At 44.5% G+C, this 25,995-nt stretch overlaps 1 protein-coding gene across 12 annotated transcripts in view; it reads right to left on the bottom strand.

Moving 5' to 3' along the window:
* Window positions 1-562: 562 nt before the first annotated feature.
* The window catches only part of PEG3 (paternally expressed 3), a 51,978-nt gene continuing 26,545 nt past the window's right edge, over window positions 563-25,995 (bottom strand). For 10 of the 12 annotated variants that reach the window (XM_042970634.1, XM_042970630.1, XM_042970637.1 and 7 more), the window contains 9 exons: window positions 22,098-22,240; window positions 18,023-18,099; window positions 15,298-15,777; window positions 14,601-14,690; window positions 13,752-13,901; window positions 13,558-13,667; window positions 9,544-9,646; window positions 8,393-8,485; window positions 563-8,224 (listed from right to left, as the gene is read on the bottom strand). In XM_042970634.1, the coding sequence (XP_042826568.1) occupies window positions 4,200-8,224; window positions 8,393-8,485; window positions 9,544-9,646; window positions 13,558-13,667; window positions 13,752-13,901; window positions 14,601-14,690; window positions 15,298-15,691 (4,965 nt within the window). In that variant the 5' untranslated portion in view covers window positions 15,692-15,777; window positions 18,023-18,099; window positions 22,098-22,240 and the 3' untranslated portion in view covers window positions 563-4,199. The remainder of the gene's footprint in view (window positions 8,225-8,392; window positions 8,486-9,543; window positions 9,647-13,557; window positions 13,668-13,751; window positions 13,902-14,600; window positions 14,691-15,297; window positions 15,778-18,022; window positions 18,100-22,097; window positions 22,241-25,995) is intronic. The other 2 variants (XM_042970635.1, XM_007080601.2) reach the window with 1 other exon arrangement.

The following is a 25,995-nucleotide window of genomic DNA, read 5'->3' as shown; positions in this document are numbered from 1 at the left end:
ATGTTAAGGGATCACTCTTGTTTGTGGGTTTTTTGTTTGAGAGAATCTATTTGAGATTAAAAATTAAAAATGCTAACTCAAGTAACTGAAATATAGTTGTGGTTATCAAGTTAAAAAACGTACTGGAATATATATAAGTGCAGTTAAAAATATGGACTCAAAGGGATGCCTGGGTGGCTCAGTCAGTTGGGCGTCCGACTTCAGCTCAGGTCATGATCTTGTGGTCGGTGAGTTCAAGCCCCACATCAGGCTCTGCGCTGACAACTGAGCCTGGAGCCTGCTTGAGATTCTGTCTCCATCTCTCTCTGTCCCTCCCCTGCTCTCTCTCTCTCTCGCTCTCAAAAATAAAATAAAAACATAGAAAAAAAATTTTTAATGCATAATCATGTACTCTTAAAAGGAATTGTTGAGATATGCAATACTTAAAAATGGAGTAAGATTTGTAAGCCAAACTTAAGGGCCTAAGGAGGCACTGAGCTTTTGGACTTCTGGTCATAACAAAAGACTATATTTACCAACCCCAAACACGTAAAATGGACAAAAGAGGAGACTGACCAATATCTTATTTTTAACTTTATTTTTATTGTTGACACTATTACAGATAGATAGAACAACCACAACCATATTAACAAACCAAAAACCTGTGCACAGAAACAAGATGAAGAAAATATATCAAGATGTTAACCACAGTCTTTGGATGGTGAAAATATGGGTGAGTTTCTCTTCTACATTTCTGTAACTTCAAAGTTTCTATAATGAACACATACAGTGTTTATAATGGTATATATGTAATAAAGGTGGATTACCAAAACACTATGATAGAGACCATTCGAGGAAACCAAGACAAAATATTTCACCATAATCCCACAACGACCACACAACTATTTAATTGTTTTCCATATTTCTTCCCATCTTTGACTCTATGTATACCTATCATTAACACCCTAATTATCATAGACTGGTGCACAGACCGAGATGTTAACAGCAACTGTTGCTGGGTGTTGGGAATATGGGTGAATTACTTTCCTTCTAGTTTTACTGAATTTTCCAAAGTTTGCTATGAGTATGTATTATATTTGTAATGGAGAAATACATACACAAGATTTAATACCAAAACACCAAAGGTCATTCAAGGAATTTGAGACAAAATATTTAACCATAATCCCACAATGACAACACTATTTTAATTATTTTCAGTATTTTTTTCATTTTAGACTTTATGCATACATATTTAACACTGTTATAATCACAAGCTTGTGCACTAAAACAAGATGGAGGAAATAGATCAAGATGTTAACAGTAGTTGTTGGGTGTTGGGAATATGGGTGACTTTTTCCTCTTTTCTAATTTACTATATTTTCCAAATTTTCCTCTGGGTATGTATTATGCTTGTAATGGAAACAAACATAATAAACTTTGTTATAAGAACACTATCATAAGGAACATTTGAAAACATTAAGATGAAAGTGTTTAACCATAATTCCACAAAGGTAACATAACAGCTATTCTGAATACACGTTTTGACACAGTTATAATCATAAACCTGTGCACAGAAACAAGAATAAACAAGATGTTGAAGAGTGTGTATCTGTCTTTGGAAGGTTGGAATATGGATTTTTTTTTTCCTCCACTTTTCTGTATTTTCCAAGTGTCTGATGATGTGTTCAAATTATGTTCACAATGGAAACGTGATTATAAACTTTTTAGTAACACTACTATAAAGAACATTCAAAGAATTTAAGAAAATAATGCTCAACTATTAGCCTACGACAACAACAACACAACAGCTTTTGACTATAAGCATACATTTTTAATCAGTTATAATTGTAGTATAAATATAATTCTGTGTCCTGCTTTTTCCACTTAATATTCCGTAAATATATTTCCACGTTGCTACATAACTCTTGATTATCATTTTTAAGCAGCTGCATACAGTCCATGAATACCTTCACGTAATCGTCCTATTGTTTTGGCATTTATGTCATTCCTAATTTTTCACTAACATGAGATTGGAATGGACACCCTGTCATTTGGCAAGTTGTTTTCTGAAAAGGTTCTACCAACTAATACTGCCAACAGCGATCAACCCGAGTTCACCCTGATAACATCAACGCTGGTTCCCATCTAAAGGGTCCCCCTCCTGTGCTGCGGGGCCTCGATTCTCCTGTTTTCTTGGCTGTCCATTCCAACCTCAGGTCCTTCTATGCAGCTGGCCCTCACCTATACCAAAAAGGCCCCTTCTTCACTGCCCAGGACATCCTGCTCAATTCATTCCCACCAACCTGGGCTTCCCAGCCCTGCTTCCCATTTTTCCTTCTGTCTGCTTCCCCACCCTCCTAGATCTGGCGATGTATTAGGACTTCCTTCTTTGGCTTCCTCATTTCTGCTTCGTGCTCTCAACCCTACAGCCTTCCTCAACTTTGGCATTCCCTGCAGCTCTGACACACATTCCCCAAGCCCTAACCACGCGGATCTAGGAGAGGAAGATTTAGACACGTTCCCCCAGCACATAGGTTAATTTTGCTTGCTCAAATTATCTGCTGTTGTCTTTTGCTCACTTAATCTACAGATCCACTTTCTAAGGTTTTTTTTTTTTTTTAATTTTTTTTTTTTCCAGCCAACTCAAAGCCAAAAAATTTAATAGTCATTATGCAAGGGGAGGGGAAGCAAAAGGAGTACAGGTGGTCCACAGAACAGGACACAGGAAACCTCAAGCTATGAGGTCAATTTGTGATTAAATGGAAAACTGAGGTGATCCGACAAACGTGACACTAGTGGATAGATAGCTCGGAGATACTTAGAAGGGCTGCAAGAGGGAGGAACAGATGGTAAGGAAACAAATTAAGGCTGCTGGGGAACCTGAGTCCATGTTAAGCTTAAGTTGACTGTAAAGAAAGCTTTTTTTGTTGTTGTTTTTTGTTGTTTTTTGTTTTTTTTTTTGATTTTTAAAATTTAAGTTAGACATGGGGGAGGAGGGTCAGACAGGTGAAGACAAGAAATCAGGTAAGCGATAGAAAGCTCTAAGGATACTAGCTCCTGGGCACCCAGGGTGCAGACTGACTTGTGGCAGTTCACACTACTGAAGCCACGATGCTACTTGTCACTTAAGGCAGGAAGCGCACACAGGAAGTGATGGAAGTAGTTAGCCTGCATCCTTATTTACAACACAAAAGTCTCTCCCTCTGGTTCTCAACCATCAGTAGGCACTACTGTGATCTAGTGATGGTTGCAACCCACTCTTTAAAGGCAAAAACGTAGGATTTATAGGGAAAAGCTTCAGTTTTTGTAAATTCATTATCAAACACACATCAGGTTGGTTAAAAAAAAAAAAACAAAACTTGTAATATTTTAGCATGAGAACCACTGCAAGGTACAATGTGGCAACCAACCACTTTGGGTCACAAAAGGCCAATCTACATATTGTAAAGGCTTACACAGCATTAGGTTCCAAAGTGTTGGTGTAGACGAAATGGCTGAAAAGGAAGTTCAAAACACTTCTCTTTTCAAACAGCAAAGAATAAAAGACATTTTACCTTTCATGCTTACACTTTTACAGGAATACTTAAGAGTAAGGAATGACACACAATTACTCGAAACGATACCAATGGGGTCCAAATAATGCACAAGAAGTCTTTCTCAGAATCTAAGATGCTTAGAAATATATTCTAATTTGTTGCTCTCTTCCTCCTCCAAAAAAAAAAAAAAAAAAAAAATCCGAGTACCAGGTAAGGTACCTCTGCACAGTAAACTGTAACTGTATATCATATTAAATCCAAAGATATGTGATTACTGTTTTGCTACGATATGCTATTTTATATACACTGCAGGGAGCATTATATATAGGTTACAGAAATGTCATTTACAGTTGACTGGGGCGATTTCTGTAGTCTCAAAAACCCCTGGGGTTTTCCCTCAATAAGGTCACTCAGATGCAAGGTACGTGCTACAGCTTTCCCATATGCACACACTGGTGCTGGATGGGAGACAGCTGGATGGGGCAGAGCTAGATGGGGGAGAGCTGAGACCAAAGCAGTTTCCACCTTTGGTTTCTTTTTAGTCTGAGTTGTCTGATGTTAAAAGTCAGGTGTGTACGTGCCAAGGTAAGTTTCTTCTGACATTGTTATGGATTGGTCTGAAGTCTCTGGTTTAGTAAGGGTCAAGTTCTAAGTGAAGGTTTCCTAACCTTTATACTTATGTTCTCAGCCGGTATGAGTATTCTGGTGTCTAGCGAGGGACAGGCGATCACTGAAAAGCTGCCCACAGACATCACACTTGAAATACTTGTCATCGGCCCTGTCGTTGTCGCTGGTGCTGGTGCTGGCATGTTCAGTGTAGCGGGAGCTTTCCCCATAGACATTTCCAGGCTCAAATATTATCACCCTGGCATGGGTTTTCAGGTGCTCACCATAGGCAGAGTTGGAAGCAAAGGTTTCTCCGCATTCCCTGCAGTCGTAGTATGGCTCTTCAACCTGAATCTCTTGATCTTCGCCTTCTTCTTCTGGGTCTTCGATCCCTGCCCCGTCTGGCTCATCGGCATCTCCCTCTGGCTCTTCAGCTCTTTCCTCTGGGTCTTCGATCCCTGCCCCGTCTGGTTCATCAGCATCTCCATTGGGCTGTTCGGCCTCTCCGTTGGGCTGTTCGGCTTCCCCATCTGGCTCTGCAGCCTCCCCATCTGGTCCCTCGGCCTCTCCATTGGGCTCGGCAGCCTCCACATTGGGCTCGGCAGCCTCCACCTCGGGCTCGGCAGCCTCCACCTCGGGCTCGGCAGCCTCTACGTTTGACCCCTGGATCCGCAGCACTTCTCGTGGAACAAGGACATTGGCTTCCACCTCCTGGGCTCCTTCTTCTTCCTCTTCTTCAAGATGAAGCTTCTGATGCTTGGTGAGAACGGTGTTATGAATAAAGGACTTCCCACAGTCCTTGCATTCATAGAATGGTGAATCTCTTTTGGGGGGCTCAGTAAGAAATGAAGTGTGAACAAAAGAGGCCCCATAATCATAGGGCTCGTCTTTCTCATGAATTCTCATGTGCTCTCTAAGGTCTGACTGACTGAGGAAGGTTTCTCCACATGTTTTACATTCATAGTGTTTCTCTTCGGTTTGACTTCTCTGAAACTCAGTAAGGGCTAAGCCTGGACTCACTGCATCTTCACTTCTCTGGCCCTGTTCCGGTAAATCCTCTCTGGTGTGAATTCTCATATGCTCACCGAGGACAGAGCCATGAATGAAGTCTTGTCCGCACACGTGGCACTGAAGGGATGTTCCTGCAGTGGGACTCTTCTGTGGGGCACGAGGCCTCCGTGGGTTGATGACCAGGGGCTGCACAAAAGGCTCATCATACCTTCTTTGGCCATAAAATTGATCTTGCTCGTGGATTTTCTGATGCTCAAAAAGGAATGAGCTATGAACGAAGGATTCCCCACATGCCGGGCATTCATAGAGCTGCTCTCCGATGTAATCTTTCTGATACTCACTGACAGAATGGGTGTGGATTACAGAATGGGTGTACTCGCGACTATCGATGAGATACTCTCTGCCATGAACTTTCTGATGATCCCTAAGGTCTGCGCGATCTGCAAAGCCTAGCCCACAGTCCTTACAGCCATAGATGGCATCTTCAGGCTCGTCCTGCTCGTCCTGCTCATCTGGCTCATTCTGCCGAGGCTCTTCCGGCCGAGGCCCTTCAAGGCCTATGCCCTGAATAACAGTGTCTCCAAAGAGCTTCCGACCATGGAATTCTTCTCGGGCGTAGATTTTCTGATGTGCACCAAGGTCTCCGACGGTGGCAAAGCATTCCCCACACTCCCTGCATCTGTTGCGCACTTGCTGTTCAGCGTAACTTGTCTGCGCTTGCTCCTCGTCGTAACTGATCTGTGTCGGTGGCACCATGTAGCTCGTCTGTGCTGCTTGCTGTGTGTAACTCATGTGCGCTGGCTGTACAGCGTAACTCATGTGCATTCCAGAGTAACTCGCCTGCACTGGGTGTTTGGCGTAACTCGTTTGTGCTGCTTGGTCAGAGTACCTCATCTGTGATGAGTGTCCAGCATAACTTGTCTGTGGTTGCTGCTCAGCGTAACTCGTCTGAGGATCAGTAGAGACTAAGCTGCGAATTACAGAACGTTCGTAGTTTTTACTTCCAGAGGGCTTCTTTCTATCGTGAATCTTCAGATGCTCAGTGAGGTCGTAGCTACGAACAAAAGATTCTCCACACTCCGGACATTCATAGAATTTCTCTCTAGGGCGAAATGTTTGATGGTCACCAAAACGTAGGGAGTGAATTACAGAGGTCTCGTAGTTCCTACGCTCAATGTTTTTCTTCTTCGAACGAGCCTTCTGATGTTCACGGACATTTGAGGTGGGAGTAGATGATTCGCCATCCTTCTTAAGTTCACTGGATCCCTGACTAGTTGGACTTTTCTGAGATTCCATATGGGATACACTTTGTATGACAGAGTCCTTGTAGTTGTTATTCTTACCCCCTTCATTAGGGTTCTCTCTGGCAGGAGTTTTCTGTTGCTTATCATGACGGTCTGAAACAGAAGTGGAGGATTCTCCCTTCTCTTCACATTCAACGACTTCATTTCCATTGCAACTTTTGGGAGGTTTGAAAGCAGCTACACTATGGATAACAGACCTCTCGTATTTCTTTCCTTCGGAGGTATTCTCTCCAGCGTGGGCTTTCTGATGTTCGGTAACACCTGAGCTTTGAATGGGAGACTCCGCAATCACTTTTGGTTTGTTGGGCCCCACTGCACTGTGACTCTTCTCAGCCTTAGCAAAGGCTAAGCTATGAATAACAGACCTCTCGTATGGTTTCCTCTCATAGACGTTTTCTTGAGGAGGAACCTTCTGGTTGTCATCAGGGTTAGAGCTGACGGTGAACGCCTTCTGGTCCTCATCATCTTCAGGTGGTCTTGTTATAGTATGACTCTTCTGGGATTCGGTGAAGGGCACGCTATGAATGACAGACTTCTCGTACCCCCTGCCTTCGAAGAGGTTCTTTCGAGAATGAATTTTCTGATGCTCACTGAGGTCTGAGCTTTGCCTAAAGGCATCCCCACCATCTGTAAAGTCATACAGCTTCTCTTTTGGGTACGTCTTCTGACGCCTTTTAAGGGACTGACCAGGAATAAATGTTTCCTCACACACTTTACCCTTACTTTCAAAGAGGTTTCCTCTAGTATGGATCTTCTGGTGTTCTTTCAGGGATGAGCTGTGATGGAAGGTCTCCCCACACACCTTGCATTCATACATTTTCTCTTTACCATACGTTTTCGGAAGATCACTGGGGGGTGGGCTGGGTTTAAAGCCTTCCCCACGCTCATTATCTTTGTCATCTCTACCATGGATTTTCTGGTGGTCAATTAGGGCGGAGCTATGAAGGAAGGTTTCCTTACACACCTTACATTCATAGAATTTATCTTTCCCATATATTTTCTGGAGCTCACTGAAGGTTGGGCTAGGCATGAATGGCTCCTCATACTCCTCATCATTACATTCTGCAAGATGCTCTCTAGCATGAATTTTCCGATGTTCGGCAAGCGCGGCACTCTTATTAAAGGTTTCCCCACACTCCTTACATTCAAAGCGCTTCCCTCCAGCCTGACTTTTCTGAACCTCACTGACAGCCACACTATGAATAAACGATTCACCATACTCATAGAGATTCTCTCTAGTATGCATGATCTGATGTTCGACAAATTCGGAAATCACACTGAAAGACCTCCCACATTCATCACACACATAGGGCATTGCCCCAAAATCAAGTGGCTGCGACTCAGTGAAGGAGGGGGCGCTAAGGCTGCTCATGCTCATGGCTTTTCTCATTTCACTACATTCAAAAGGTCTCTTCCTTGCATAGCCCTTCTGCTCGTGAGCTGAACCCTTCCCATCTGTGTCAAACTGATAGCGCCTTTTTCTTTCAAGAACTCTCTTTTTGGAAACAAGACTCGAGTTAAAATTAAAGCCTCCCCCAAAGCCATTCCCTTCATAGCCCCTCTCCTGAATCACCGACTCCCTCTTGTTGAACGAAGCTTCCTTCCAATCATTGTCTGGCCTTCTGGGGAACCTCTGGGACCGATCGTTAGATTCCCTTGCCCGTCCTGATTTGGAGTTGCGCGAAACGTCCTTGATGAATTTTTCCATGATCACCCCGTGGGAAGATTCATCTTCACAAATTCCCCGCCGATGGGTTGACTTTTTGGTTTCAGGCATAGATTTTAGACCTGAAAAGAAACCCCAAGTGTAAATACTCCCTAATTCCTGTACCTGTAACACTGAGACTTCTGTGGTGATGGTGTGAATATAAAATGTAACAGGTCTACCAATATGTATGTACGGCTCCCATCTCATTAACTCAAATGGCCACTAGGTACAACCTGCCTCGTGCTTACCTCGACTGGTGCTTGGGTAGGCACTTCTCTTTGACCTCGATGAATGGCCCTGTGTCATGTGGGAGTGGCCGTCGTCTTCCGCAAGCTGAACCCCTGTTCACAAGAATGATATGACAGCTTATGCTCAAGCTGGGCACAAGACTCATCACCGTAAGATGGTGCCTACCTTCCTAGGAACCACTAAACAGGAGGTGGCCCACGCCCAACTCCTGGAGTGTCTTCTATGTGCAGTCCCATGTCCTTACTGTCCACTCCTCAGCCCATTCTAGCCTGAATTTTATTTTTTAATATGAAGTTTGTTGTCAAATTGGTTTCCATACAATACCCAGTGCTCATCCCAACAGGTGCTCTCCTCAATGCCCATCACCCATTTTCCCCTCCCTCCCACCCCCCATCAACCCTCAGTTTATTCTCAGTTTTTAAGGGTCTCTTATGGTTTGGCTCCCTCCCTAACTTTTTTTCTTCCTTCCCCTCCACCATGGTCTTCTATTAAGTTTCTCAGGATCCACATAAGAGTCAAAACATATGGTATCTTTCTCTGTATGACTTATTACCTGAATTTTAACTAATTCTCCTGATTCCACCTAGAAATCTGCACAGAGACCACTACATGTCCTGAAATTCAGTGCACCTTTTTCAGTCTTCACCTGCCTGTAATGAACACTTAAATCCTGACGCACCTCTTTTTCACTGGCTTCCATGATTCTCTTCCTCTTTCTTGACTCTTTTCCTCAGCTGATCCCCTAACACCAGAGCTCCTTGAGGCTCCATTGCCTTGCAAAGCTCTCTCCCCTCAGTGCCAGCCAACTGCCCACTATGCTAGCCAACTTCAAGGGAGGTCCAAACTGGAACTCAGGATCCCATTCTAAGTAGGTATTTAAAAATCCTCACTGCCACCTCTCTAGAAAAAGTACCAACTCTTGTGGCAAGAGCCATCTCCCCATTCTCCATGACCTTGTACAATACACTCAATATACCCAAAGCCAGAATGATTTCTCAAAAACACATCTCATCATTTATTTCTCTGCTTAAAATATTCCAAAGGCTTCTTATCACCCTTAAAATCCAAACATATTAACATGGAGTCTAATGTCCTACAGCTTTAAGAGTCAGGTGACAAAAAGCTCCAGTAACTGGGTCTCTCTGCTTACCCAGAGAGAGCAGCTTCCTGTAGTTTTCCATGTTGTCCTGAATCGGGTTCTGAGGCTTCCTGTCCTCGGTCAGGTTCACAACGTCCTGGTATGACACGGCATCCTAAAATACCAAACACAGACCTCTCGATGGAGTCCTTCCATGGGTGCCCAAGAGAGAAGAATGCTGGCAATACGGGCGCTACACACACAGATATGTAGAAAGTGCGCACAGCGTCTGGGGTTCTGAGTGATCCAGGGCGAGTTTTACTACGGACCTACTGCGTACCTACCTTGGTGCTAGACTGTGAGGAAGATCCAAAAGACGTATGACACACATTCCTTGCCCTCATGCAGCTTATAATTTGGTTGGAGAGAAAAGACTCATGAAACAATTAGAGAACAATAAACAATAAAGTGGGGTACAGATAATCAGTGCTAAATGGGTTTGGTAGAGGAACTTCAGTGGGGCCTTAAGTGGGAAGACTCTGACACAGAGAAAGGGGGCGGTGGTGTGAGAGCTTCAACAGGCCAAACATGGACTACGCGTGGCATGTGCAGGGACGGAAAACGTGTTTCAGCGGACGTCTGGTCAGGAGGTGGGACTTAAGCCTCCCTCCGCGGTCCCACTGTGTCCTGTGTTCACCTTCACTGCACAACATGGGTACACGCTGTGCTCTTCCAGGTGTGGAGATGTCCCAAATAACCCCGATGGAACCTGAAGCACTGAATGCCTTCATTTTATAGCTGACTTTCCCACCTGCTGAACACGTCTCTAAAAGTCATTTTACAAGTCCCTGAATTACTCGGAAGAGTCTCCTATGCAGGACCTCACAGTACCTTTTCTTATTGATGCCCTAGGACATCAGCAGTCTCAGGGAAGTGTTGTCCCAGGGACCACGGACGGCACTGAGGCCTGGAGATGGACGTAAGGATGGACATAGCACCGTGGGAAGCCCACAGGTTTTGGAACCAGGGAAAACTCAAGGACCAAAGGAGGACTGTACCATTTCTGAGCCATGCAACCTTGGGAACAGAAATCTTTCTAAGCCTCAGGTTCTTCATCTGTAAAATGGGAGAGTCAGCATCAACCCACCTTGCGATATTACGGGTGAGGGTTTTCTGCAATGGGACGTGTTGTTCAAACATCAAGAAGAATTACGTAAAAAAAATGTAAATTACTAAACTACTATGTAAAGACATTTTGATATTGAATTTATTACAGCTCCTTGCTGGGAAGTGGCACGGACACAGCCGTGTGAAATGCGGAAACAAGAGGGCACGCATGACAAGATAAACCAGCACATACGCTGGGATTTAGAGGAAGGCCTCATTGATGCAACTCCCAACATCTAGTGATGAAAAGCAAAGCCACAACCAAAACCGAGCAGAGTTTCAAAACTAGAATTCTTTCTGAGTCTGGGCTGGGAAGGCCTAGAACGACGCACAGGCTACAGAAGCTCAGGAGGCTCTAAAACTCGGGACAGGCACCCTATAGAGCAAACTGGCATCATTTTTGCTGGTTGCCCAGCCCCTGTCCGGTGGCAAGCTCAAGAGCCAAAGCTCCACTAGGCTCAGGTTTGCGACAGTATGTCCTGAGTCCCAGCACTGGCGTATTCTGCTACGCCAGCAGGGACACAGGACATCCGTAGTGAGAGGAAGGAAACCAGGGCTCCTGACCTGGGGCGTTAGCAGAGAGAGCAGAGGAGGTCAAGAACTTGGGAGGCTCAGGGAGTCAGAAAGGTCACCGTCCCCAGTGCTGAGAGACCCCATGGGCAAAGGCAAAACGGAAGGGTTATTTTTCACACTCTTCTTTCCGTCTGCCTGAGTAAAATAAGAGCACACTGAATTTTGAACTACGCTGTTCTATGAAAGAAAAACAATGCTTTATTTAAGGTAAAGTTAATCTCCATAAGTGGGCGTCCCTATAGTGGCTCGTCACTTAGTATCTGCAGCCAAAACGGCACCTCAACTTGCAGGAGCGCCCACCGAGTTCCACTCGAATGGGTGACACCCGGAGAGCAAGCAGCTCAGAGAGTTACATGCGGCGCTAAAAGAGGATGAGGACTTCCTCCTCTGGGTGCTTCACGATACCATTCGTCTGCCTGCCGCCAGCCCGGCACGCCGGGTTAGGAGTGACCCGCTGCGGCTAGACTCTCGGCCTACACTGACCAGGAGCCAACCCTCACTGGGGTCGAGGAAAGGCATTTAAAGAGCAAAGCAAGACAAAAGCCAATTAGCAACCTCCTCTCATCTTTATTTCATGACTGTTTCAACACCCCCTAAATAACGGCTCGTATCGCTCATCCCTCTACAGACAAGTGGGAACGGAGCAGGGCTTGCAAGCCGTGCATGCACACCGCACCACATTCTCGGAGGTAAGGGCGTATCACAGAGCCTTTCCGTTGTCAAAAATCAAGCTTAAGAGTGAGTCTGTTTAGTATTTTTGTCTAGATTCCTAAAATTGTGGCCAATTTGGTTTCTTCAAATAAGATAACAAAATTAGTAGCAAACTAAGTGTGTCACAAACTTAGTTTCCCTGGCACAAGGGACAAGGACATCTGGGCTGGAGGGACAGTCGCCTCCGACCCTACCCGCCTTCCTCCGCATCCCTTCCCCTGTAACTGCTGCTTTGGGGTGCTCTGCTTCCAACATCTGGACACTGCCGATTCCTCCCTCTCATACACCCCTGCATTCCTTGCTTATCTCCCAGACAGGGGACCAGTGACAGAGATTTCAGGGTGGGATCCGAAGCCTTCCATCGGCTGATGCCAACTTCTGAGTGCCACTGCAGGAGTGCACTGGGGACCGACCTGAGCCCTCTGCTCGGCTGCAGGACACAAGACCCTCGTGGCCAGGCCCAACCCCACCTTGTGGCCGACTCAGCAATTTTGCCCTCGGGGTTCCGGCCTGTCTGGTTTTCTGTCTGGCTCCTGTCCCCGGGCCTTCGCCGGAGACCTCCTGACCCTACCTTCACCTGGCCTTCAGAAGTCAAGGGTTACTGCCTTCAAGATGCTTCCTTTCAGATCCAAATCCAAACCACTGGGACAACTGCTTCCCAGCGCTCAATTTTTCCTTCCCAGAGCTCTGCGGAACGAGCATCACACGGTATCCCACGAAGGCTTATTTGGGGGACTGCTGAATTCCACTCTGTCGTTAAGGCTTGAAGTTTCCAGGGCACGTGGGGACCCAGACAACCTCAGACACCATGGCACTCCCTGACCTGGGCGAGGTCCTTAGTGCTAAAAGGAGATGCAGGCTCCTCGCACTCGGCTCCCCTTCCTCTCAAAGCCCTTTCCACGCTGCGGCTCCCCTTCAGAATGCTGGGTCACGAGTGACCCTACTCCATACAGGTCAGCCCAGATCCCAAGGCCTTTTCCCCTCCACCGATCTCCCCAGCACACCGCCTCCTAAAACTACTGCCAGAACTGCCGACACGCAGGCGGTGCCGACCGCATGCCAGGCATCACATTAAGCCCTTCTTGGATACACATGAATCACACTCACTCCTCACAGCAGCCCGCTGACCCAATCACTGCATCCATTCTTCAAATGAGGAAACTGAGGCTCAGCTTAGTCAGGCAAATGGTCCAAGGCTGCACACCTAGCAGGTGGCAGAGCTGGGCCTCACACCCAGCCCTCGCTGGCTCCAGAGCCTTCGCTCTCTCTTGCCTGTGTGCCGTGTGGATGTACAGCCTCCCTGGTTCCCTGCAGTGGGCCAGAGAGACCCCTGCAGTGGTTCTGCTTCCCTGGCTCCATAGGGAACCACTGACATGACCGACGTACCACATGCCACAGGTGTGGGATGGCAAAGTGCCCCTCTGACAATGTGGGTCAGTCAGAAAGTAGGCAGGAGTCACCCCAGCCACTTGCCACCTCTGCGGACAGGCCTGGGCTCCATGCAGGGCAGAAGTGCCCCTCTGCGCACCCAGGTGGGATTCTAAGGGTGGATGAGCATACCCTCCTGGGAAAGAAAGGCCTCTCTGCCATGAAATGAAGATGGCCTTTCCAGAAAGAGAGGAGACCTAAGCATACCTGGGATCTTGACTCATAATCCATCACAGAATCCCTACGTTTGCGTTCTCTTTCTGTCGCAAAAGTTGTTTTCTCCATCAGAGGAAGGGAAAGGTCCCGTTGAGGAAGTCCTGGGAAGAGACAAGGCGTCACAGAGGGACAGGGTGTGGTGTGGCCCTGCACGCCCACCAGGGAAGTCCGAGCATGGGACATACTGCCTCTGGGGTTCCTGGGGTATGGCCAGCGGTCCCGAGACCCCAGGTCTCTGCTCCTGCCTCTCCGCTCCCGGTCCCGGTCCCAGTCCAGATCCCAGTCCCGGTCTCGCTCCCGGTCCCACTCCTGGTCCCAGTCCCGGTCCCGGTCACCTGAGAAAGCCAGACATGGAGGAGTTAACACGGTTCTGGGCCACGCAGGATGGGGGCCCTAATCCCCCTCCTCCCTTGAGGAGATGGATCCCACACTGAGGTCTCCAGACTCCCATGCACGACCTGGGCTCTTTTGATTACCCTGGACCCAGAACACCACTTCTGGAGGCTTTGCCCAAGTGCCACGGACGGCAAAGCAAGCGCCACAGCGTGGTTTAGAGGCCGGCCCCTGCAGACACTTCTGTTGTTTGCTGGCTGCCACACCATCAGCCCCACACTCTGGACCATGACTTCAGACCCGCCCGCCAGTCTCAATGTGCACATGACCCTGCTCCAAAGAGACAAAACACATGCCCTCCCAAAAGCAAGCTTCCTTTTTACAAGTTCTTGAAGGACCTTAAAACAGGTTTTAGAGGCAAAGTAGTGATGAACTCTGCCCCTCCTGGGCCAATTTCAAACAGCTTCAAATACTTTCTCATTATTTAAAAAAAAAATTGTATTTCACACCAGACACTGGTGTCTGCTTGGATATAAAAATGTCTCATTCCATCATCAACTGCCCTTCCCCTCAGATCTGCACCGCTGTCTCCACTGATGGTGCCAGGCCCACCATGCACTTCTGGGCAATGGGCGGAGCTGGTAGCCGGGGAAGCTGGGCCCAAGTCTGCCCCAATGGCGTGACTTGACACAGTTACTCACTGCAGAATGATGACGCAGAACGTGGCGGTGGGGACTCTGCTCCCTTCCGGCTCATGCTGTCTTCGCTGCGCAGGTCACTGTTGTTGTCATCTGAGAGGACACCAGACACTGACTTAATGCTCTATCACCTCTCGCCTGTGTTCTCAAAATAGCTCCCCCGAGTGGAGTCTGCCCTTGCCCCAACCGTGCAACCCCCTGCCTCCCCGGGAAGCTGGAGCGATCTGATCCCCACATTCCTCAGCTTCCTACCACGCCTGGGCAGGCTACGTGGCTGCGACCGCCCTCACCTCCTCTCCACATAGCAGCCACGCACAGCTCTCTGGGGTAACACACCCTTCGTGTCATGAAAAGGAGCCCAGGCCAGGGTTGTGAGGTGCACAGAGGCTTGTCAGTTCCTCACAGAGGCCCTCACTGAGGTGTGCCTTTCCTACCCACACCACCTTAAGGCGGCCGTTCTTAACTGGGGCACTCTACTCCCCGGGGACAGGTGGTAACATCACGTCTGGCTGTCACAGCTGGGGAGGGGGTGCAACCGGCATCCTGTGGGTAGTAGAGAGGGGCTAGGGGTGTGTCACTGCATATCCTATGACAGGCTGGCACCCCACGAAGACAGTGACCTGGCCTCGACTACCAGTGGTGCTGCGGCTGTGAACCCCAGAGAGATCAGGGCTCCCCGACAGCCTCCACCGTGCCTCACCTCCTGGTTCATACATCTCCTTGTAATTTTCCAGCAGAGTGACTAGCTTCTCACAGTTCTCGGGCTTTTTTGCCCGCACCCAAGGCTTGATCTTTTCTGGAAGGATGGTCAGGTACTGCTCAAGGACCAAGAGCTCGATAATCTCCTCCTTGGTGCGAGTCTCTGGCTGCAGCCAATCGAGGCAGAGGTTTCGGAGTTTAAACAGTGTCTTCCGAGGCCCAACAAATTCCACGTAGAGGAAATTCCGAAACCTCTGATGAAAGAATTCAGGGTCAGTTGCACCTTCTCTTACGGTGGCATCCGGCTCCTTAGTCAAGTCACTGTCTAGCTCATGCACATCTGGAGCCCAAGACTTCTTCGGTTTGGTGGCAGACAAGTACTTTGGAGGCAGCATTTTTCTAAGTGAGATTTTCACTGGAGGAACCAAACATGAGTCAACAGGAAAGACGCGGCAGGCTGTGACAGTCAGCACTCAGGGACCTGTAGATCGTAAGGAGATACACACATGTCCCAGAAGTTGAGGATCAGGCAGCAGTGTGGGGCTGCCCTAAACGGGCATCAACAACGCTTTGTGAACAAACCACGGGGGCAGAGATGCACACACTCGCAATACACAGATGCATGCGCAGCACACAAACACAGCCTCCCACAGGGGTAACAAGCATGACCTCTGGGCACCATCAAACCTGTTTGAGAGTCACCTCTGCTACTAACGGGTGTCATGACTGTGGGCAACTACTCAACGTCCTGGAGTCTGTCCCCTTATCTACACCAAGGAACAACAGCCCTCAACCCTTTTAAAACTGTGAGATTAAAAAAGCTAATATACCTAAAAGGCCTACCAACCCAATGCCCACAATGCTCAAGGTGCCAGGCATTACTAAAAGTGGAGGTTGATTTTTGTTCTCAGCAAAAATGGAAAAGGGGATACAGGGAATGAGGGCCAAACCTACCATTTCTGGTGATTTCTGAACATCTCTATCACTGTGGAAAGTTCTACTGGCCAGAGTGGCAGAGTCTGCAGGTCTGCTTAGGACCCCTTCCCTCGGCACCGCACACCCTTCTGACAAGTGCCTGTCCTGAACCCCAGCCTCGGGCTCTGCTAACACCACCTCCTCCGATAGGTCTCCTGAGCTGCACTGTCCATCTCTCAGGTGTTGCAAGCACTCCTCACATGTATTTTTAAATGCTGCAGTTAACTTGCCCCTCTCTGCAGCCTAAACTATAAACTCTACTTGAGGGATTAGAGACTCACTTTTCCAGACTTGTATCCTCTAGTGTCTGCCTGGCACAAAGTCAGGTACCAACAATGGTAGAACAGATTGAAATTAACAGACATAAACCCATTTAAAAACTGGTTTTAGGGGCATCTGGATGGCTCACAGTTGGTTAAGCATCCAGCTCTTAGTGTCGGCTCAGGTCATGATCTCACAGTTTCGTGAGTTTGAGCCCCGCATGGTGCTCTGTGCTGACAGCATTGAGCCTTCTTGGAATTTTTTCTCTCTCTCCCTCTCTCTCTCTGCCCCTCCCCTGCTCATGCTGTCTCTTTCTCAAAATAAATAAACTTTAAAAATAAATAAATAAATAAATAAATAAATAAATAAATAAAATAAGTTTTAGATGTAGGCACGCATTATCACATGGCTGAAGAAGCACAGCTAAGTTTCTGGGGAGAGAGAACATCCTGGATTAACCTCTATGCCCCTGCTTCCAAAGAACATTCTGGTGTGTCACCCACCCTCACCTGCCCACTTTTCTATCAACCCCTCTAGGAAAGAACCAGCTTTGATAATCCTCTGTATTGCTGCATTTATTTCCCTAGTTGTCTTTTTATTATCTGCCCCTTCTTTTTACAAAAACCTCTTAGACTGAGTTTAAAAGCTGATTTTCATCTTTTTTCTAACATAACCAATTAAGGCTATACATTTCCCGTTACCTAAACCATCTCCCTCTGTGGACAGCCACAAATGGTACAAGAAGGTAGGCAATATGGGAAAGAAATTTAGGTTTGGGTGGGTGAATTAATTCACCTGACAGTTTTGTACTTCTGGCTTTACTTCCAAGGAAGAACAAAACAATATGCAGCAAAAATTCTATGCTTTTGTTTTAAATGGAAAACCAGTAAGTTTAAAATTAAAGTTCTTTCTTTAATGTTTAAAGAGAAAACAAGGTGTTTCATTTATCATTTGGGAATAAATGTAGCAAACTCTGCCATGCCCTTTTCCCCCCTGCAGTGATGGGCTTCGGTTCTGCTCACGCACAAACACCACCCCCACCCATGCTCTCTCCCACCGCTGTCCTCTGAAGCACCAGCACACGCGCGCGCGCGCACACACACACACACACACATACATGTCCATCAGGAAGACCCTCAGCAATCAAGCACTGCCTCCCTGTCTGCCCTGCCCTCCTTGAGGACAGGTGACAACAGAGGGGAGGGCATGAGATGGCACCCTGCCAGGCAGAAGACTTCCAAAGCCAGGGAAGGAAAAGGACAAGTATCCAGGCTCTGACGACTAGAGTGATGCTTGGCTAAGAGGGACAGAGAGACTGCCCCTGACAAGGCAGAGCTCTCAAACCCAGCAGGCCTGAATGGCAAAGATGAAAGGGCAGGAAGCCCAAGACTGCTCTTTGGCATTCATATCCCAGAGGAAACTCCAGTCCCCTAGAAGACGCTAGTGCAACTTCTCAGAGGTGACAGGATACCTTCAGGTATGTAAATCACCTGTTTGGGAAGAGGATCCTTTCCAGAACTTCAGAACAAGCAGCTCTCCACGGGAACAGAGTCAAAATACCAGGGACCTGCAGACATTTTAAAGACAAAAATATATGGACAAATAAACATGGAAGAAATGTAAAAAGAGTGTCAGAGAATTAATTCTCCAAATGGCTGTGAATTCAGATAGCATTAGAGGTGAGGACTTATATATCGCCTTCAAGAAAAGGCCAATTCCCAGGTCATAAACCAACCAAAGAGAAATAGAAAGCCTTCCCATTGTCTTTATGAAATCAGAATAATTTAAAAAGCCAGTACAAAACTAGCATTAACAAACCACAGATCAAATTCAGTTATAAAAGCAGACAAAAATCTCTGGCACTATCCCTGTTGAACACTATTCTTCAGAGTTCCAGCCAATTACAATGAGGCAAGAAAAATGTGAGGCATAAAGAAAGATCTAAAACTATCATTCTCTTTTATGTAAGAGCATTCACTCAGATTTTGTGAATCAATGAAGCAGACCTGACAATAATTTAATAAGAAAATCACTTACAACATGCTCCCTAAATATGTATCAGCAATTAAAAATTTTAAATAGTGGGAAGAGAACTGCCATTATAAAGACAGAAAAGATTTAATGAAAGACAACACCATCCACATGAATAAGATTACAAATTATAATAATAAAAGGCAGTAAATGGAGAGACATAGGATAATCATGGGAGATGTATGGATCTGGCATATTAAAGCTCTAAAACCTCCCCCAAGTTAATCTATATAATTTAATGGAACTTCAAAGAATATTAATGTTGGGGAACTTGGCGATGGTTCCAAAGTTGACCTGGAAGAGTTCCATTTGGTCAATATTTTGAAAATTCACATATCAAAAGACCAACAATCCATACACAAAATTTAAGAAATATTTTCACGTAATCTCATGGTAAGAAAGTTCTTTTATAATATGCCTGAAGGAGAAAGACTGCATAGAAATAACAATGATGGTTGTTTACACCATCAAAACCTAAGAAATAAAACAACAAAAAGACCCACTTGTAACTTGTGACAAGAAAGTGGATTCTCTTAGGAATTGTGGTCTAAGTTGACCACACGTAGTCAAGTATCCGGCAGTGGCATGAAACGTGGCATTTACAAACTAGTAAGGAAGGCACACATTACTTCAGTAAATGGTGGTAGGAAAACTAGCCAATCTTTCACTTGGGGGGAGAAGGTCATACCATACATAAAAATGCTAAAACTAAAATCAAAATAAAATAAATAAAAGATTACTTTTTAGAATTATGGAGCAGGAAAGGGCTCTTCTAACTAGATGATAAAATTGAGAGCTATTAAGGACAACTTTGACTTCATATATGTACTTGTTTACTATGGTAATTTTTCCTCCCAGTACACATATATTTGAAGCATAAACCACCAGCAGGTGAAAACTACATACAGTAACTGTAGGATGAAAAGGTTTGGCAGAGAATCAATAATTTTTCTAAGAAAATACAGGCAGGCAAACCTGACTCAGAAAGCAGAGGAAAATCTAGGGAAGAAATTTAAAAAGATGAAATAATTTAAGGAGCAACTTCCATAAAAGTTCCATGAGCAATGAGTTCACCATGTTATAAAAACCCTTCCAGAGCACAGAAAAGAGATGGAGGACATCTTACTCATTAATAATACGACCGTTTGAACGCCCTTAAGAATTCGATCACAAGGTACACGCCAACTTCTACACCAAAAATTCACTCATTTCTTTTCTCAAGAAATTCAGGACTAGAGTAAACAAATTTGATGTTCTTTAAATGTGCTCAAGATTTTCTAACAAGGGCAACAGAACAGCCTGTGGTCAGCAAGAACATTATACATATATATGTATATGTACATATATATATATATGTATACATATACATATATATATGTGTGTATATATATATATATATACATATACATATATATATGTGTGTGTATATATATATATATATTTTTTTTTTAATTTAACAGGAAAAACTTAAAAAAAAGAATCAGGCCCTAACAACTCCTTCCCACAACTGCAGAGGAAGTTCATTTCAGATCTGAGAGTAAAAAAGGACTTTGAGAACAGAGTAATTGTAAAAATGGACAATGTAAGTATCTGTATGAAAAAGAAATGGGCGTACTCACATAATGGTTATGGCAATGGAGATTTTATGGAGGGCAATTTGGATAACTTCTTGAAATTTTAAATGTACACACCCTGTCCTATAAATTCTATTTCCATGAATTTATTCCAGAAATACGTAATCACATATGTCCAAGAATATAGTCACTGAATAGTGCTGACAATGCACAAAATATAGTACATATTCATATAATGATTATGAAACCTTTTAAAATAATGAGCCAATTGTAAATAAATGGATATAAGATGACCTCTAACGTAGTTAAGTGCAAAATGGGACACGAAAATGTGTACAGCATTCTAAGAAACTATAAAAACAGACGTATTTACTTAGACAATTTCTGTAAGAATATATATGAGACTAGTAATAGTGATTAATAGTGATCACCCCTGGGGAAGGGAACTGGGGGCCAGGGAAAGAAGGGAAGGAAACTTACTTTTTCACTGTATAGTCTCCTTTTGTTTTTTGTTTTTATTTACTTATTTTTTACCATGAGCATGTATTACCTAGTCAAAAAAATAAATTCAAAGTTAAAACAAAAACAATAAACAAAAGCACTAGTAGAGGCCTTAGAGACTGTGCTGCCCACTGAGTGGGTTCACGCAACCCTGACACCTTAACACTGAGGGGGTATCCTCCCTTCCCTGCCTATCCCACCCTGCTGGAGTCCAAGGTCATATCCTAAACCAGATGGCAGGCAATTTAGAAACCCCCAAAGAATCAAGTCTGGAACTTGTGAAACCAAGAATCACATAAGGAAATTGCAGCTATAAGTTGAATATACTCCCCAGATCTCCAGCAATTATTAATACATAATTGTAAGGTCATCCCCTAAGCTAGGGATTCTGAAATCTAACTGATAGACCTTTCTGCCCATGTGCACAGAGGTACAGATCTCAAGTGTGTTCAGAGAGGCACTGTGTGCAACAGCAAAGAACAGGGACAGGGAGGAGAAGGCCCAAGCATAATTCCAATGCCAGAGCCCACCAAAAGACCACTCACTCACTACTCAGCAGATGGGAAAATAAAAATGGGTACAAATTTTCTGTGCTATAAGATGCAACCAAAATAAAAACAAACCAGAAGAAGAGGGGGAAAATATTCTGCAACATAGACAACAGTTAATATCTCAAATGTGAGAAGCTCTTAGAAAGCAATAAGAGAAATGTCTACCCGTGAAAATAAAAAATACAGTTCATAAAATTAGTGATAAGTTCCAACAGTCACATCGGAATCAAAGAAATGTGAAATATTACAGTGAACACCTTTTTGGCCTATCAAATGGGCAGATATTTCAAAAATAATCAAAAAGAAAAACTGATGTTGGTGAGAAGCTGGCTGGTGCAGGCATGAACCATAATTCTGGACGCCATTTCAGCCTATGTTTTAAAAACATTAAAAATGCCCATTCCTTTTGAACCAGCAAGGTTCCACTTAAGGACAATCAAGTAAGTAAAATATTAGTAAGAAAAAAAAAAGCTAAAAAGTCAGGTGCCCACTACAATAAAGTCCTTATATATACACCTAATTTCCAGTTTATAAAAGGTAACACATGCAGCACTAAAGAGCTGCTGCAGTAAATGATGGCAGGTGACGCCATTTTACACATGGAGCCATGGGAAGGGACAAGCACATGTCAGAAAAGTGTTATGTTGCTGACGTGTTCTTGTATAACTACGGTCCTAACACGGGGCACAGATCCTGTCTCAAGAGTCAAACTCCGGAAAAGGAGACACTGATCGACATACTCCTACAGCAGTACCTGACAGCAGGTGAGTCTTGTGAGATGAGGTTAGGTGCCATCCTGGCCAAGTGACCCAACCTCTACCCCTTACTCACTCTGTTTACAGACCAAAGGGCAACTCAGAGTGGGGCCAGATGTGCTGTGCTAGTACTTGCCAGGGTCCCATACTCACCTTACCCTCAGGAAGACCCAGATCTCAGGTGAACTCGTCCTGTGACAGCGCCTCTGGCCAATCAAAAGCATAACTGCTCTACCCACTTCGCCCCCACTTCCCCAGTCCAGCTTCTGCCTCCATGGCAACAGCCACGCCTACCGCTGAAGAAAACAGAAGATACAGGTTTGGAGGTAGCTGAGACGAAAGCATCACAAAGGAGCTGAGTAAATGTTTGTCTGATACGATCGCATGAAACGTTGGGGCTGAGGGGGTAGCCTGTCCAAGGACAGACCAGAAAGGCCAACAGTAACAATTTACCCATCTGATCAGAGATGTGCCTGAAGATGCGTGAACCTAGTAGAACTGAGAGTGCCTGCACTTAAACCCAAAGTCTCTGAGGGCAAAGCCTCTGTTGCCTTTTTCCACCATTGTATTTTTATCTCACAGGACTGGCACATAGGTGTTCAATAAACAGTTTTTTGCACTTAGATGCAAAAATGTTTAATAAATCCAATCTAGAAAAGTCTAGCCCATTCCAGTAATACAAAGGAAGATATCCCAATTCCAGGGGACTGTTCTATACGATGGATTATAAGGGGAAAGGGATCCTGTGAGCACTGTTTCGTGTTAAAAAGCATTTGCAAACTTCAACAGCCTCTCCTTATAGTGTTTTTAGCAAAGAGTACAACTAGGAGGCCACCTATGAACAACAGAGATTTATCTCAAATAAAAGCAAGCAAGCATATTAAACGCTAAAGGTATTCCAACTAAAAGTGGGGGCCAGAAAGGGAGGACCTCCACCACAACCACCATGCAACACTATTCTGGAAAAACCTGGCTAACACAACTGAAGAAGAAACGAAAAGCATAATGTGGAAAAAGCATTATTTTGAGCTAAAAAACCTTGTCACTAAATACAAGAAAAGAATCCCATTAATAGCAAAATAAATAAATTCTCATTAATAAATTCAAACTATCTGCAACTCCAAACAAAATTTTTTTAAATGTCTAGGACATAACACAAATCCTGAATATGTGAAGACATATGTTTTTGGATGGGAATGTGGAAATTGTTGTCAATCCTTCCTTGAACATACATTAAAATCCAATGAAAGGATGGGAAGCTTTGATAAACTGAGAATCCAGTTCCTCTAAAGAATAAAGGTACAAAACTATCAGGACAATCCTGAATAAGGTATGTATGTGGTGGGGGCAATGTGTTGTCTGTAAAATGACCCAAACATATGGAAACGTACAGTATTCTTTCCAACACAATGACTCAAGTGTCAAGACAAATACACTTAACCGAGCTAACACAGTCCAAAACCTGACTTGCGTGAAAGTGTACACACACATGGGATTTAGTTTACAATAAAGAAAGGTCTTTAAATCAAAAAGAGCATTAACTGTTTAAATACAAACTATGAACTCTCTGAGGACTAAGTGGTAAAGAATAATTTTAACAAAAGTGATGAGAGGGGATGGCCAATACTTTAATTTCTGACCAGTTATTCAAGCATGCATTTCCAAGAAGGTTGGGACAGCCTCTGGCATTAGGAAAGCACCACAAACCAGTGCTGGGGTCTGGCCTCCTGCCAAGCAATTCTGTATTTCAACAACGCATCACTGGAAGCCTAAGGCCACAAAGGCCAATAATCTACTTTGCTCTCATTAAAATAAATCAGTGCCCTCAAAAAACAGCATTCCTCCAAAATTTTCATCAAACAGGAAGGAATGAAAACATAAAAATCTTTAATAGAATGCTATGTAGCCATTAAGTCATGCTTTCAAGAAGTTTTTTAACATTATTTTCTGATTGCAAACATAAAAGATAATACAACATTCAAACATTACAAAATATTTAATGTAAAAACCACAAGCCACATCCACTGATCAAATCTGTTGCTATACTAAACCTTTTGACATCCATATGTAGAGTAGCATCAAATTTTTACCCAAATGAGATCACATTAGGTGTTCTGCATGTGTGCTTTTAACTTTTATTTTTTTCAGTAAACTTTATGCCCAATGTGGGGCTGGAACTCACAACCCCAAAATCAAGACTCGTGTGCTCTGCCGACCCTGCCAGCCAGGCGTCCCTTGTGTATGTGTTTTAAAACCTAGTAATTTATGATGGTTACCTTTCTATATTAGTACATATAGATCTACATCATTCTGAAGGCCACATAATATTCCATTCTACAGGTACACTGGTTTATCTAAACTCGGTGAAACCACTAACGTGAAAAAACCTTTAAAGCATTAAATGAAAATAATGGGGCATAAAATTGTACAGCATACGTGGCATTTACATGTATACCTATTTATATGCACATAGAAAATGATGGAAATATCCACACAATGGAATAAGGCAGTTTTTAGAAAGCAAACCTATAGATGGAAGTGTATTTATATGGAAATTCTTGTAGATAGTGCTAAATAGCTACTACGTAGTATGTGTGCATACACAAAGAAACACACCCACAAAAATGGAGACTAAAAACATAGTGGACACATTATCTGAGCTCTCCGGGTGGCATATGACACCTTCTCCCCGCCCACCAACTACTGTCTCACATCCCAGGAACTTCACTCTTATAGCTTGAGTTTGAAATGTTAATGAACTGGGTATGATCTCATTGTGCTAAAAAAACAAACACACAAGAGCAAACAACTACAAGGATATTTAAACATACGGAAATATATATAAATTAAGCCAGAAGAAAATTTCCATATAAACTTGTATAGATCATTCATAAAAGGGGGAAAATAAAAAAATAAACAATAAAAGATACTACTTCTTTTTGCATTTTAATTTCAAATGTTATTCTAAGTTTATAATTAGAAACAAATTTTTGAATATAAAATTCAAAATAAATTCAATTTCTGTTGGTCTTCCCTTTTCCTTTCTGCCTACTGCTGCTAAGCAGCATGCCCTCTGCTGTGGTGGTCCCGGGATGTGGCCCCTGCTTACGAGGACACTTCATCTTCCCCTCTGGCCGCCTCCCACTGCTCCCATGGCACCCTCCACTCGCTGCCTGTATCACTTGATGGTGCTCCACATCCAGGCCCTCCCCTCTGGCCTCATAGTTCAAACTGAATTCTGGCCACATGGCAAACCCATCACCTTCATTTCCTGACTTGGAGGTGGACCCTCGCATACCCCTACTCAAATTTCCGCATTTCCTTCTGCTCTCTGGAGTGCAGATCCCTGTGTGGGTTGAGTAGCGGCCAAGGGCAGGATCTTAAAAGGTCTGACCACATTTGGCAGACAAAGGCAAAGGTGGAGACACAAAGGGACCAAGCCCTGGTCCTAGGGGCCAAGACCACCAATTCCAAGAGGAAGGAAAGAGAGGAGATGAATGACAGAAAGCAGTCTCTCTCTACCCTGGGCAGAGGGCCTTATGGATTTCTAGCGTTCTTTAACCTCCAAATATCGGTTCTTGCATACACTAGACATCTAACCATGAAATGTTATATGCATCATAAACATTTCACGCAGAATAAATTTCGCTTGTGAGCCTGACCACTTACAACTACAGGACAGTGGTGCCGCCTGGACAACAGTGTTGCCACTGTGGTTTCTACCACAGTATTTGCGCCATTCTTTGAATGTTTTATAGCACTTTACTTCTCTATTTCATAAAAAATGAATAGAAAACAAAAGTATGGGCCTCACATTTAATGTAACTGAAACAAGGATGGAATTTATCAGGCACCCCTGCTACCAGGTGGGGGGGGGGTGTCTTTGGCCTCAAACAAATGAACTGGGAAGAAATCAATTAAAGAACACAGATCAGAGGCTTGAAAAGATTGAGTGGGACACATGAGGAGAGCTAACGAAATCCTGTGACCCCACTGTTTCACCTCAGGCTCCCCACATCCCATCAGTTGAGAAAGAAGCTCCATGAGAGCT

This window comes from Panthera tigris, chromosome E2 (assembly GCF_018350195.1).
Source record: "Panthera tigris isolate Pti1 chromosome E2, P.tigris_Pti1_mat1.1, whole genome shotgun sequence".
Lineage (NCBI taxonomy): Eukaryota > Metazoa > Chordata > Mammalia > Carnivora > Felidae > Panthera > Panthera tigris.
The sequence above is the reverse complement of the archived record's forward strand: the minus strand, read 5'-3'. Positions and strand labels throughout refer to the sequence as shown.